General features: G+C 40.8%; 1 protein-coding gene across 1 annotated transcript in view; it reads left to right on the top strand.

The window, feature by feature from the left end:
* LOC128695710 (cilia- and flagella-associated protein 58-like) overlaps positions 1–13,219 on the top strand; it is a 123,880-nt gene that overhangs the window by 97,101 nt on the left and 13,560 nt on the right. Inside the window, exons 11-13 of the mRNA XM_070093313.1 lie at positions 4,043–4,221; positions 6,592–6,764; positions 8,963–9,125. Of these exons, the coding sequence (XP_069949414.1) occupies positions 4,043–4,221; positions 6,592–6,764; positions 8,963–9,125 (515 nt within the window). The remainder of the gene's footprint in view (positions 1–4,042; positions 4,222–6,591; positions 6,765–8,962; positions 9,126–13,219) is intronic.

Genomic DNA, 13,219 nt, shown 5'->3' with positions numbered 1-13,219 from the left:
ACATTACCCATGATGACACAGCATGTGTACATTACCCATGATGACACAGCATGTGTACATTACCTATGATGACACAGCATGTGTACATTACCCATGATGACACAGCATGTGTACATTACCCATGACGACGCAGCATGTGTGTGCATTACATTACCTAGGATGACACAGCATGTGTACATTACCCATGATGACACAGCATGTGTACATTACCCATGATGACACAGCATGTGTACATTACCCATGATGATGCAGCATGTGTACATTACCCATGATGACACAGCATGTGTACATTACCTATGATGACACAGCATGTGTACATTACCCATGATGACACAGCATGTGTACATTACCCATGATGACACAGCATGTGTACATTACCTATGATGACACAGCATGTGTACATTACCCATGATGACACAGCATGTGTACATTACCCATGATGACACAGCATGTGTACATTACCCATGATGACGCAGCGTGTGTGCATTACCCATGATGACACAGCATGTGTACATTACCCATGATGACGCAGCATGTGTACATTACCCATGATGACACAGCATGTGTACATTACCTATGATGACACAGCATGTGTACATTACCCATGATGACACAGCATGTGTACATTACCCATGATGACACAGCATGTGTACATTACCCATGATGACACAGCATGTGTACATTACCCATGATGACACAGCATGTGTACATTACCCATGATGACGCAGCATGTGTACATTACCTATGATGACACAGCATGTGTACATTACCCATGATGACGCAGCATGTGTACATTACCTATGATGACACAGCATGTGTACATTACCCATGATGACACAGCATGTGTACATTACCTATGATGACGCAGCATGTGTACATTACCTATGATGACGCAGCATGTGTACATTACCCATTATGACACATGTGTACATTACCCATGATGACACAGCATGTGTACATTACCCATGATGACGCAGCATGTGTACATTACCTATGATGACACAGCATGTGTACATTACCTATGATGACACAGCATGTGTACATTACCCATGATGACACAGCATGTGTGCATTACCCATGATGACGCAGCATGTGTACATTACCCATGATGACACAGCATGTGTACATTACCCATGATGACACAGCATGTGTGCATTACCCATGATGACGCAGCATGTGTACATTACCCATGATGACACAGCATGTGTACATTACCCATGATGACACAGCATGTGTACATTACCCATGATGACACAGCATGTGTACATTACCCATGATGACGCAGCATGTGTACATTACCCATGATGACACAGCATGTGTGCATTACCCATGATGACACAGCATGTGTACATTACCCATGATGACGCAGCATGTGTGCATTACCCATGATGCAGCGTGTGTGCATTACCCATGATGACGCAGCATGTGTGCATTACCCATGATGACACAGCATGTTTGCATTACCCATGATGACACAGCATGTGTGCATTACCCATGATGACACAGCATGTGTGCATTACCCATGATGCAGCGTGTGTGCATTACTCATGATGACACAGCATGTGTGCATTACCCATGATGACGCAGCATGTGTGCATTACCCATGATGACGCAGCATGTGTACATTACCCATGATGCAGCGTGTGTGCATTACCCATGATGACACAGCATGTGTGCATTACCCATGATGACGCAGCATGTGTGCATTACCCATGATGCAGCGTGTGTGCATTACCCATGATGACACAGCATGTGTGCATTACCCATGATGACGCAGCATGTGTGCATTACCCATGATGACGCAGCATGTGTACATTACCCATGATGACGCAGCATGTGTACATTACCCATGATGACGCAGCATGTGTACATTACCCATGATGACGCAGCATGTGTACATTACCCATGATGATGCAGCATGTGTACATTACCCATGATGACGCAGCATGTGTACATTACCCATGATGACGCAGCATGTGTACATTACCCATGATGACGTAGCATGTGTACATTACCCATGATGACGCAGCATGTGTACATTAAGCTTGATAATTCAGTATATGTACTTCAGAGGTGGTGGTGATAACTGTACTTACCGTAACAGAGGCAGAGGTAGTGGTGGTGACTGTAGTTACTATAACAGAGGTAGTGGTGGTGACTGTAGTTACTATAACAGAGGTAGTGGTGGTGACTGTAGTTACTATAACAGAGGTAGTGGTGGTGACTGTAGTTACTATAACAGAGGTAGTGGTGGTGACTGTAGTTACTGTAACAGAGGTAATGGTGGTGACTGTAGTTACTGTAACAGAGGTAGTGGTGGCGACTGTAGTTACTGTAACAGAGGTAGTGGTGGTGACTGTAGTTACTGTAACAGAGGTAGTGGTGGTGACTGTAGTTACTGTAACAGAGGTAGTGGTGGTGACTGTAGTTACTGTAACAGAGGTACTGGTGGTGACTGTAGTTACTGTAACAGAGGTAGTGGTGGTGACTGTAGTTACTGTAACAGAGGTAGTGGTGGTGACTGTAGTTACTGTAGCAGAGGTAGTGGTGGTGACTGTAGTTACTGTAACAGAGGTACTGGTGGTGACTGTAGTTACTGTAACAGAGGTAGTGGTGGTGACTGTAGTTACTGTAACAGAGGTAGTGGTGGTGACTGTAGTTACTATAACAGAGGTAGTGGTGGTGACTGTAGTTACTATAACAGAGGTAGTGGTGGTGACTGTAGTTACTATAACAGAGGTAGTGGTGGTGACTGTAGTTACTGTAACAGAGGTAGTGGTGGTGACTGTAGTTACTGTAACAGAGGTAGTGGTGGTGACTGTAGTTACTGTAGCAGAGGTAGTGGTGGTGACTGTAGTTACTGTAACAGAGGTACTGGTGGTGACTGTAGTTACTGTAACAGAGGTAGTGGTGGTGACTGTAGTTACTGTAACAGAGGTAGTGGTGGTGACTGTAGTTACTGTAACAGAGGTAGTGGTGGTGACTGTAGTTACTGTAACAGAGGTAGTGGTGGTGACTGTAGTTACTGTAACAGAGGTAGTGGTGGTGACTGTAGTTATTGTAACAGGTAGTGGTGATGACTGTAGTTACTGTAACAGAGGTAGTGGTGATGACTGTAGTTACTGTAAGAGGTAGTGGTGGTGACTGTAGTTACTGTAACAGAGGTAGTGGTGGTGATTGTAGTTACTTTAACAGAGGTAGTGGTGGTGACTATAGTTTCTGTAACAGAGGTAGTGGTGGTGACTGTAGTTACTGTAACAGAGGTAGTGGTGGTGACTGTAGTTACTGTAACAGAGGTGGTGGTGGTGAATGTAATTACTGTAACAAAGGTAGTGGTGGTGACTGTAGTTACTGTAACAGAGGTAGTGGTGGTGACTGTAGTTACTGTAACAGAGGTAGTGGTGATGACTGTAGTTACTGTAACAGAGGTAGTGGTGGTGACTGTAGTTACTGTAACAGAGGTAGTGGTGATGACTGTAGTTACTGTAACAGAGGTGGTGGTGGTGAATGTAATTACTGTAACAGAGGTAGTAGTGGTGACTGTAGTTACTGTAACAGAGGTAGTGGTGGTGACTGTAGTTACTGTAACAGAGGTAGTGGTGGTGACTGTAGTTACTGTAACAGAGGTAGTGGTGATGACTGTAGTTACTGTAACAGAGGTAGTGGTGGTGACTAGTTACTGTAACAGAGGTAGTGGTGGTGACTGTAGTTACTGTAACAGAGGTGGTGGTGGTGAATGTAATTACTGTAACAGAGGTAGTGGTGGTGACTGTAGTTACTGTAACAGAGGTAGTGGTGGTGGCTGTAGTTACTGTAACAGAGGTAGTGGTGGTGAATGTAATTACTGTAACAAAGGTAGTGGTGGTGACTGTAGTTACTGTAACAGAAGTGGTGGTGGTGAATGTAATTATTGTAACAAAGGTAGTGGTGGTGACTGTAGTTACTGTAACACAGGTGGTGACTGTAGTTACTGTAACAAAGGTTGTTGTGAATGAAGTCACTGTAACAGAGGTAGTGGTGGTGACTGTAGTTACTGTAACAGAGGTGGTGGTGATGGAGAGAGAACAGGAGCAAATAAGGAGAGGAGAGAGAGCAGCACAGAGTGTGGCACAGGAGAGACAGAGAGCCATGCAATACGCTGAGGCAGAGAAGATGGCACTCACACACATCTTGCACCAACAAGACGCTGCCTTGAAAGTCATCCAGAAAGACCTGCAAGAGGTAATTATCGATTTAATTTTTGTTCTTCAGGTTAGAGGTGCCTTACCTTGCCTGAAGCTTCTTCATTCCTTCCTAACTTGAGAAAATAGTGAATAAAATTGGAATTATAGGATTGCCCATGTATTGTATGGTCGTTATGGGTTTATCATTTCCCTATGAATATAAAAACAATACTTCAGTTTGTGGGGAAGGAAGAAATCTAGCTCTGGGTCCAAATCTTTATTAATTTTGTTAATAAACATCTTTCAGCTGACTGACATAAATTATGTATGTCATATTATTTAGCCCATGAGTATGTGGGTATAAGCTCTGGCTCTTGGGTCCTCCTGTTAACTTTATGTTGACTGAGGTGACTTAGCTTTCTTATATTATTTTGTATGAAGTTATCTGCTGCTCTGTTATAGTCTTGCCAATTAATATAGTCTTCTGTGTTACATTGTAGATGTATTTTCCATGTCTAGCAGTAACCTATCTTCCAAATAGTACGTGCCTTTTCACACGCATTATAATTCATTGATTCCTACCTGATCTGAGCCTCTACAAAAAATTATATTGTTCTCGATTAGGTTAGGTTGGATTAACGTAAATTAAACTTAGGTTGATGGCAATTAAACTTAGGTTGATGGCAATTAAACTTAGGTTGATGGCAATACCTAAACAGCTGTCGAGCTGCTCTCTTGTGTGTACATCGAATTGTCTTCCCTTGTTCTTATTAATCTTTTAAAGATCTTTGCGTACCTATGTGTATTTGCCTTTGTTTATCCTGTGTATACCTCACAGTATTTTGTCTCTCAATCATCTTGTTCTTCCTTTCAGAAGGGACGAGTGATCTAATTATCGTAGGTGTATCTCAGGTTAATCTCCTTAGTTCAGACACCAGTCTGGTTGCTTCTGGACATTCAGCTGACGCATATGTGATAAAGAATGACTTAAATGAGATTTCGTCAGATTTCTGAAAGTCACTAAGGTTTGCCAGCCACCATGTCTTGTTTGTTTTCCTGGTTATCCATGCTTCAGGGGACAGCTTTCAGTAATAGCTAGCCACTGTTCATTTTTTTTATCGATCTTGCGAATTTGTCTTCCCACCTCCTTCCCAGTTGTGTCTTGACAATCGCCCGAGACAGATGGAAACGTCGTCATAAGGTTTCTCTCCTAAGTGCGGGCTTTGGTGACTTGTCCCAGCCACGGTATTGTAACTTTGTACTTTACATGTGTCTGTTTCCTTTCGTCATCTCAGTCTCATTGTTTTGCTTTTAGGGTTGAATTCTGTAGTAGCCACCTCTTTCATATTATTTTCAGTCAACAGTTTCAGAAAAAAGTTGCTTGCCGTTATTTCATTCGTAGTGTATATTATGTCTTTAACTCGTCTTTTGTAAACAGGTTCTCAGACTGTCGTCTCACACACCCTTCGCCTCCCATGCCTTTTTTTTATTGCCCCCATATCTCTGCACTTCAATCCGCACCAGACTGGGATCTCTCACGAGTGACGTGACCCTCCAAGAAATTCCATCTCCTGAGGAACGAGGCTGCACTCTGAACAAGGCCAGCAGATCTTTTCTCTCTGTGTAGTACTGATCACGCTCCTCAAGGCGCCAGAAACACGCATGAGTTGGTTAAATGCGGCCGTAAGAACACGAAAGGCTATCTGTGATTGGGGGATATATGTGCAAGAAGACTCAGTTTAAGTACATAGAACTTTGCGGCTGTACATGTTTCAAATAGACTTGTTACCCTTTCCCATCCTGAAGTCACTCCTTACCACAACTGTGTGTGTGTTAGGTATTCCTTGATGCACCTTACCTTGAACCCCTGCTTGCTCCTCTGATTTGTTAGTCTCTGAGGAGTAATGTTAAATGTTTTCTTGTAGTTCAAGAATGTGCAGTCAACCCATCCTTGTATTTCTTAATTGATCTCATATAGTTATATAATTTCTGTATTTTCGTAAGACTTACCCTCCCTAAATAGATGCTGGCTCTGTTAGGAAGTCCCAGCTCTTTAGGTACTCAAATAACCTCTTTTCCAGTACTTTAGACAGTTTACATGTCAGTGTTATTGGTATGTAATTCAGTGCTTGTTACCTATCTCCTTGTGTGTATATTGGGACCACATTTGCCGTTTTCCAGTTGTAAGGTATTTGGTACGCTTTTACTGGACAATTATAAATGTGGTCAAAAATTGGAAATACCGCTCAAGGAGTCTGTATGTGGGAAGGATGGGTCTTTACGGTGTGCTGTGGTGACGGCATTGCATGGTTTAGTGCAGCGATACAATTAAGATTTTTATTGAACAGTGCAGTATGGTACACATGGTTACATTACGTGTGTGTTAATGATGCATGTAGTTTGATGTATATCGGTGGTGGTGGTACAGGAACAGACTGGGCGAGGCTTCGTAGCAACGCAGTTGGCGAGACGTAACGACGAGGTGAGAGCACTGAGGGCACGTGTGAGACTCCTGGAACATATCTTACACAAGGGAGACCAACTCTATACCAACCGCCTCCAAGACATCAACACACTCACCAACGAGGTCAACACACTCAGGTGACTCTCATACACTTTATTTACTTCCAAGGGTCGCCGGAAGATTGGCGCCCCCTTCCCCTGAAGGAAACCAGTGAAATATAAAAATATCTGCAAGAAGTGTTGAATGTAAGGGATTCGTGCAGTTCGTTGTATCTTATGATGTTAATTTTAAGAAGTGAAATATAGTTATGGAAAAGTCTCATAGTTTAGATCCATTAAGTTACTTCGTTTGACGTAAATTTCTACAGTTTAGGTCCATTAAGTTATTTCGTTTGACGTAAACTTTACAAAGTTAGGTGCAAAATAAAAAGTTTCTACAAAGTTTTGGCACATAAAAAAATGGCCTATAAAAATTGTCAAAGCTCTGTTTCAGTTTTCCTTCGATGAAAGGGACTATGGTTAGTGACAAACATAAATGCAAATTATTGGTATTTAATGCATTTTGTATGATGTTGACTTGAAATGATCCCATATGGATACGGTTAGCATAGATATACAAAATTTGTTATAATGACTCAACCTAGGATATTTACACTTCCTCAAAAGAATTTATTTCCAAATAAGTTGGTGTGGTATCTCTCATTTGGTCTCGCATGTATCATGTTCTTAATACTCACAACTTATAATTAATAAAAAAAAGCTATGTCTACAGAGGTGCTATAAAGTTTACCATCTCCAGTATTGTGGAAGTAAACATGCGTGTGAATTATTACCAGACAGTGTCCATCCATTACGTCTTGAGAATCACAACATAATAATTTTAAGGACTTCGACACAGCTGCTGTAATAAACATTCTTGACACATTATAAATTCATAAACTCTTATTAGAAATGAAGTCTGGAACAAATGTTTCACGACTGATAATTACGCCATTTCGCGTGGTTAAGTGCACCGATGCACATTAATAAGCGTACCATAACACATTAATCAGTACACTATAGCACATTAATAAGTGCATCACATCACACTGCCGACTTGTAACATTTGAGTTACTCCCTTTCTGCCGTTTGTCTTGCAATGTGCTCCTTAAGTTTTACTGTTAATATTTTATTTCCTGTCTTGTATAACCGCATTAAAGTAAGGGCATTTTACTGTCAGGGACATTACTTTGATTTGTAATTGCTTAAAAGATATAGTTATTGTAGATACAGTATATGTATAACACGCAACTGTTTGCCAGCTTAACACACAATGTATATGTAGAAAGAACAATATTACACATAAACTGTTAGTACATTCACTACAGTCTTTTTCGTCAAGCAGTATTGGATGCAACAGCAGTGTGCTACCGCACGATTCTGTATGATAGTCACAGGGTGCGAACAAAAGCTAGCTGTTTCCTATCATATTCCATCACGGGGTTCACCCATAGTGCTGAAATTTGTCAGCCTGAGTTGGGAGATTTCGGTAGGGCGACGAGGATATCGTCAAGTATATATCATTAAAGGTTGAGTAGCCACGGGAGTTTAAAAGGTTTCCTTATAGAAAAGCTGGAGTACTATCACTTGGGAATACCATCTTTCGGAATAGCTTATTTCCTAATCAGGAGAATATAAATAAGGATGTTTCTATTATCCCAGGGCGGTGGCAAGAGAAATTATGTATAGGAGACAGAGGGAAAAGGTGGGGAAGATGTTTGAATTGTATATAGCTATCTACATACGTAGAGGAAAGAGAGGGGGGGGTAGATACATTTGTATGACAATATGTTCAACTACAGGATAGATATTAGTATATTTCAGTACAAAATTATTATATGCCGAATATATAATGGCACTAGCCTCGTCATAAAAGTTTGTTTATTATTAATAATATACATCACATACACAAATAACTCACATAGAAGAGAGGAGCTTACGACGACGTTTCGGTCCTCTCTTCAGTGTGCGGGTTATTTGTGTATTGTTCCAGTCACGGTATTGTGCCTTTTTTATTATTTATACATCACATTACATAAGTGGAAAGCGGAAAGAACAAAAAGGCACAATACTGTGACTGAAAAGCGGAAAAAAATAGATTGGTGAGAGAAAATGTGGTAAGGGGTAGAAATTACATTCATTGAAAAAATATATAGTAAAAGTTGCTAACATGCGTGAGCATTATGAGGGTGAGCTTAAAATGGTAGACAGTCCAGTCACAATATTAATTAATACTTGTCCTCGAACCCGGGGACCTGACTGGCGAACCCGGGTACCGGACATCTTGACCACCATAGAGACGAAAGACAGGTGTTGTCTCGCCATGTGAAATTAGTGGAGTCCCTCAAGGTGGAGCTGGTGCGCCTCCAGCGGGAGCTGATCGCCTCGCAGAACAAGAGAGCCATACTGGAGGAGGAGGTCATCCGCAGGGAGAAGACACACCGCTGGACCACTCTCAAAGTAGGGTTTCTTCACATGTATTTTACCCTCATTATTGGCAGTTGCCAATAAGGTTTTATATTTTATTATACATGTAGTAGTTAACATGGTTTCAACATTTTATTAAATGCAAAACTTAAGGTAAAAGGACATTTATGCAACTAATGTGACATTTTATTGCGGAACGTTTCACTCTCCACGAGCTTTATCATGACAATATGCACTATAAATGTGTGGAAACTTATTGGCAGACCAAATAACTTCCACAGGGAAACAGTAAATAAGCAGTACAAGCCCTTAACATCCCCACACACTTTGTTGGCGGAGGTAGTGACTACATATTATTTGACATATTTACCCTTCAAGGAAGGTTTATACAGTTAGTGACTAATATTAGAATTAGAGAAGTAACCGTAGATATTATTAATATAGTCTTAGGACCTTAACATAGGTAGGATTAGGCCTTTAATGTAGGCGAATATTATCTAAAGAACTGGCAACCCAATGTTCAAACGAAGAAGGGAGTCGGAGAGGTGCCAGCTCTCTTCTTGCAGTAGGTGTTGTATAGCCCTTGTGGCTTAGCGCTTCTTTTTGATTATAATAATTATGGAAAATTTCTTAGGGGTGATTACCTGTATGTACCTCAACATTATATACATACAAGTAATCTCATTGGGAGACAACACTATATTGTTTACCGTAGTCACCCCGTGTAGATATGTGAGAAAACTTCACCACCCCTGGTCACTGCAGGTGGGCCTTCGACCTCACAATCTTATCCATATCTATCCGAGACCAGTATAGATTGGATAGCACCCACAAGTACGGCGCTACTAATTAACTGTGGACTGTATAGATTATATTAGTGTAACTGAATGAAGGAGGGGGGGGTAGGTTACACATGGATATATCCACCAAGGAAAAACACTTGTACATAATCTCACCACTTACCAGATATTCTCTGGTGGTCACTTGATGTAGCTGGATCACCCATAACCTATCCAATTACAACATACCTAACTGGCCAGTATCAGTCTGCTATAACTAGAAGGGTTACTTAACTGTGGGTGATTGATACTCCTTGTTTCCTCCATTCACCATCTCATTTCGATGTCCTGCTACACCGACACGGTTCTTATTCCAGCAGGACGAGGTATCCGTTGGTTTGTCTTGGTTTAGAAGTCGTGACTCAATAAACTTCACTTTCCTCGGGACGGGAACAACGTGGTCTAGCGTGTTCACTCGGAGCAAGGCAAGATATCTTATTAATGAAAATAAGATACCTCCCTAGTTAAGAACGATAATAAATTTGTTGAGTTAGGCATAAGAATTAACAACTGGGCGTCTACACTGCAAACTGAATTGTTTGCAATCCTAATGGCGCTAAAGCTAACCTATGACACTGAGCTTGACTCTATCATCATTACTGATTCTATGTCATCATTGAAGGCTCTTGGCTCATATAATGACTCCAACAACATGCTCATTGGGGAAGCCAGGTATAGATACTCAAAAATTAGGGACAAAGGAATTAATGTACAATTGCTATGGATCCCATCACACATTGGATTACTCCTTCATGATAAAGTTGATATGTTAGCCAAGAAGAGCATCCAGAAGGAGAACGTAGAATATAACTTTGGTATAACTGTGTCTAGCATTAGGAATAATATTAGGAGAGAAGTAAATAATGAAGATGATTGTTATAGGAATGCAGTTAGAAGCCTGAGTAGATCTATAACCCACTATGATAACATGAACGTAGATAAGTATGTTTATGGAGCAACTTGCAATGTGAACAGACTGACTGATGTTGTAGTGGCCAGGCTTAGGCTTGGTTACAAGTACTTCTGGCAGTTTAGGAGACACACAGATGATGATCAAACTAAATGTAAATTATGTGATCAGGCATATGGTCACTCTCTTGAACACTATGTGCTTAATTGTCCACTTATTGAGGAATACAGAGACAGACAGTATAATAACCTATGTGACATGTCAAGATATCTTATTAATGAAAATAAGATACCAGATATACTAAGCAAATTTCCTAAATTTGCTTGTAACAGATAAGTGAACTATAGATATGTAGATATAAATCCATATGTATTCCTGTTAACCCTTTGGGGCCTAGTTCCTAGGCCTTTTGTGTATCCACATGCTCTCGCGCTACCGTCCACAGGATGGATATGGGGTGCACAATAAACTAGCCACTTCGGTGGCAAAATCTAATCTAATCTTAACTTAGTGTTATTATCATTAATTACATTACAATTCACAAGACGATTTAATGTCTCATAATTATTATACACACTGGAGGCCACTCCATTAAGATCTGAGACCGATGAGTGATCATTAAATCACGGGTATTTTTCCCCGGGACACAGTCCATAGCGACCACTCAAGTGCACCACTCACCCTTTTCCCCTCATCAATTCTATGATTCACCTCATCTTTCATAGACCCATCCGCTGACACGTCCACTCCCAAATATCTGAATACATTCACCTCCTCCATACTCTCTCCCTCCAATCTGATATCCAATCTTTCATCACCTAATCTTTTTGTTATCCTCATAACCTTACTCTTTCCTGTATTCACTTTTAATTTTCTTCTTTTGCATACCCTACCAAATTAAATTTCCTAAATTTGCTTGTAACAGATAAGTGAACTATAGATATGTAGATATAAATCCATATGTATTCCTGTTAACCCTTTGGGGCCTAGTTCCTAGGCCTTTTGTGTATCCATATGCTCTCGCGCTACCGTCCACAGGATGGATATGGGGTGCACAATAAACTAGCCACTTCGGTGGCAAAATCTAAAAAATCTACCAAATTCATCCACGAATCTCTGCAACTTCTCTTCAGAATCTCCTAAGAGCAGTGTCATCAGCAAAGAACAACTGTGACAACTCCCACTTTATGTGTGATTCTTTATCTTTTAACTCCACACCTCTTGCCAAGACCCTCACATTTACTTCTCTTACAACCCCATCTATAAATAAATTAAACAACCACGGTGACATCACACATCCTTGTCTAAAGCCTACTTTTACTGGGAAATAATTTCCCTTTTTCCTACATACTCTAACTTGAGCCTCACTATCCTCGTAAAAACTCTTCACTGCTTTCAGTAACCTACCTCCTATACCATACACCTGCAACATCTGCCACATTGCCCCTCTATCCACCCTGTCATACGCCTTTTCCAAATCCATAAATGCCACAAAGACCTCTTTAGCCTTATCTAAATACTGTTCACTTATATGTTTCACTGTAAACACCTGGTCCACACACCCCCTACCTTTCCTAAAGCCTCCTTGTTCATCTGCTATCCGTCTTACTCTTAATTCTTTCAGTAATAACTCGACCATACACTTTACCAGGTATACTCAACAGACTTATCCTCCTATAATTTTTGCACTCTCTTTTGTCCCCTTTGCGTTTATACAAAGGAACTATGCATGCTCTCTGCCAATCCCTAGGTACCTTACCCTCATCCATACATTTATTAAATAATTGCACCAACCACTCCAAAACTATATCCCCACCTGCTTTTAACATTTCTATCTTTATCCCATCAATCCCGGCTGCCGTACCCCCTTTCATTTTACCTACTGCCTCACGAACTTCCCCCACACTCACAACTGGCTCTTCCTCACTCCTACAAGATGTTATTCCTCCTTGCCCTATACACGAAATCACAGCTTCCCTATCTCCATCAACATTTAACAATTCCTCAAAATATTCCCTCCATCTTCCCAATACCTCTAACTCTCCATTTAATAACTCTCCTCTCCTGTTTTTAACTGACAAATCCATTTGTTCTCTACGCTTCCTTAACTTGTTAATCTCACTCCAAAACTTTTTCTTATTTTCAACAAAATTTGTTGATAACATCTCACCCACTCTATCTTTAACTACAATATCAGATCTTTAAGCAAGCATTACGATGACCTCCTAGCATTACTAAATTCCTTGCATGCCAGTATGTCCATCATTACACTAACTGAAACCTGGCTAAAGCCTGATACTACAGATGTCTATGACATTCCTGGTTACACAGCCATACACAACTGTAGGCCAGACCAACAAGGGGGTGGCACAGCTATA

This window comes from Cherax quadricarinatus, chromosome 42, assembly GCF_038502225.1.
Source record: "Cherax quadricarinatus isolate ZL_2023a chromosome 42, ASM3850222v1, whole genome shotgun sequence".
NCBI classification, from domain to species: domain Eukaryota; kingdom Metazoa; phylum Arthropoda; class Malacostraca; order Decapoda; family Parastacidae; genus Cherax; species Cherax quadricarinatus.
This window is presented reverse-complemented; position numbering and strand designations above follow the sequence as displayed.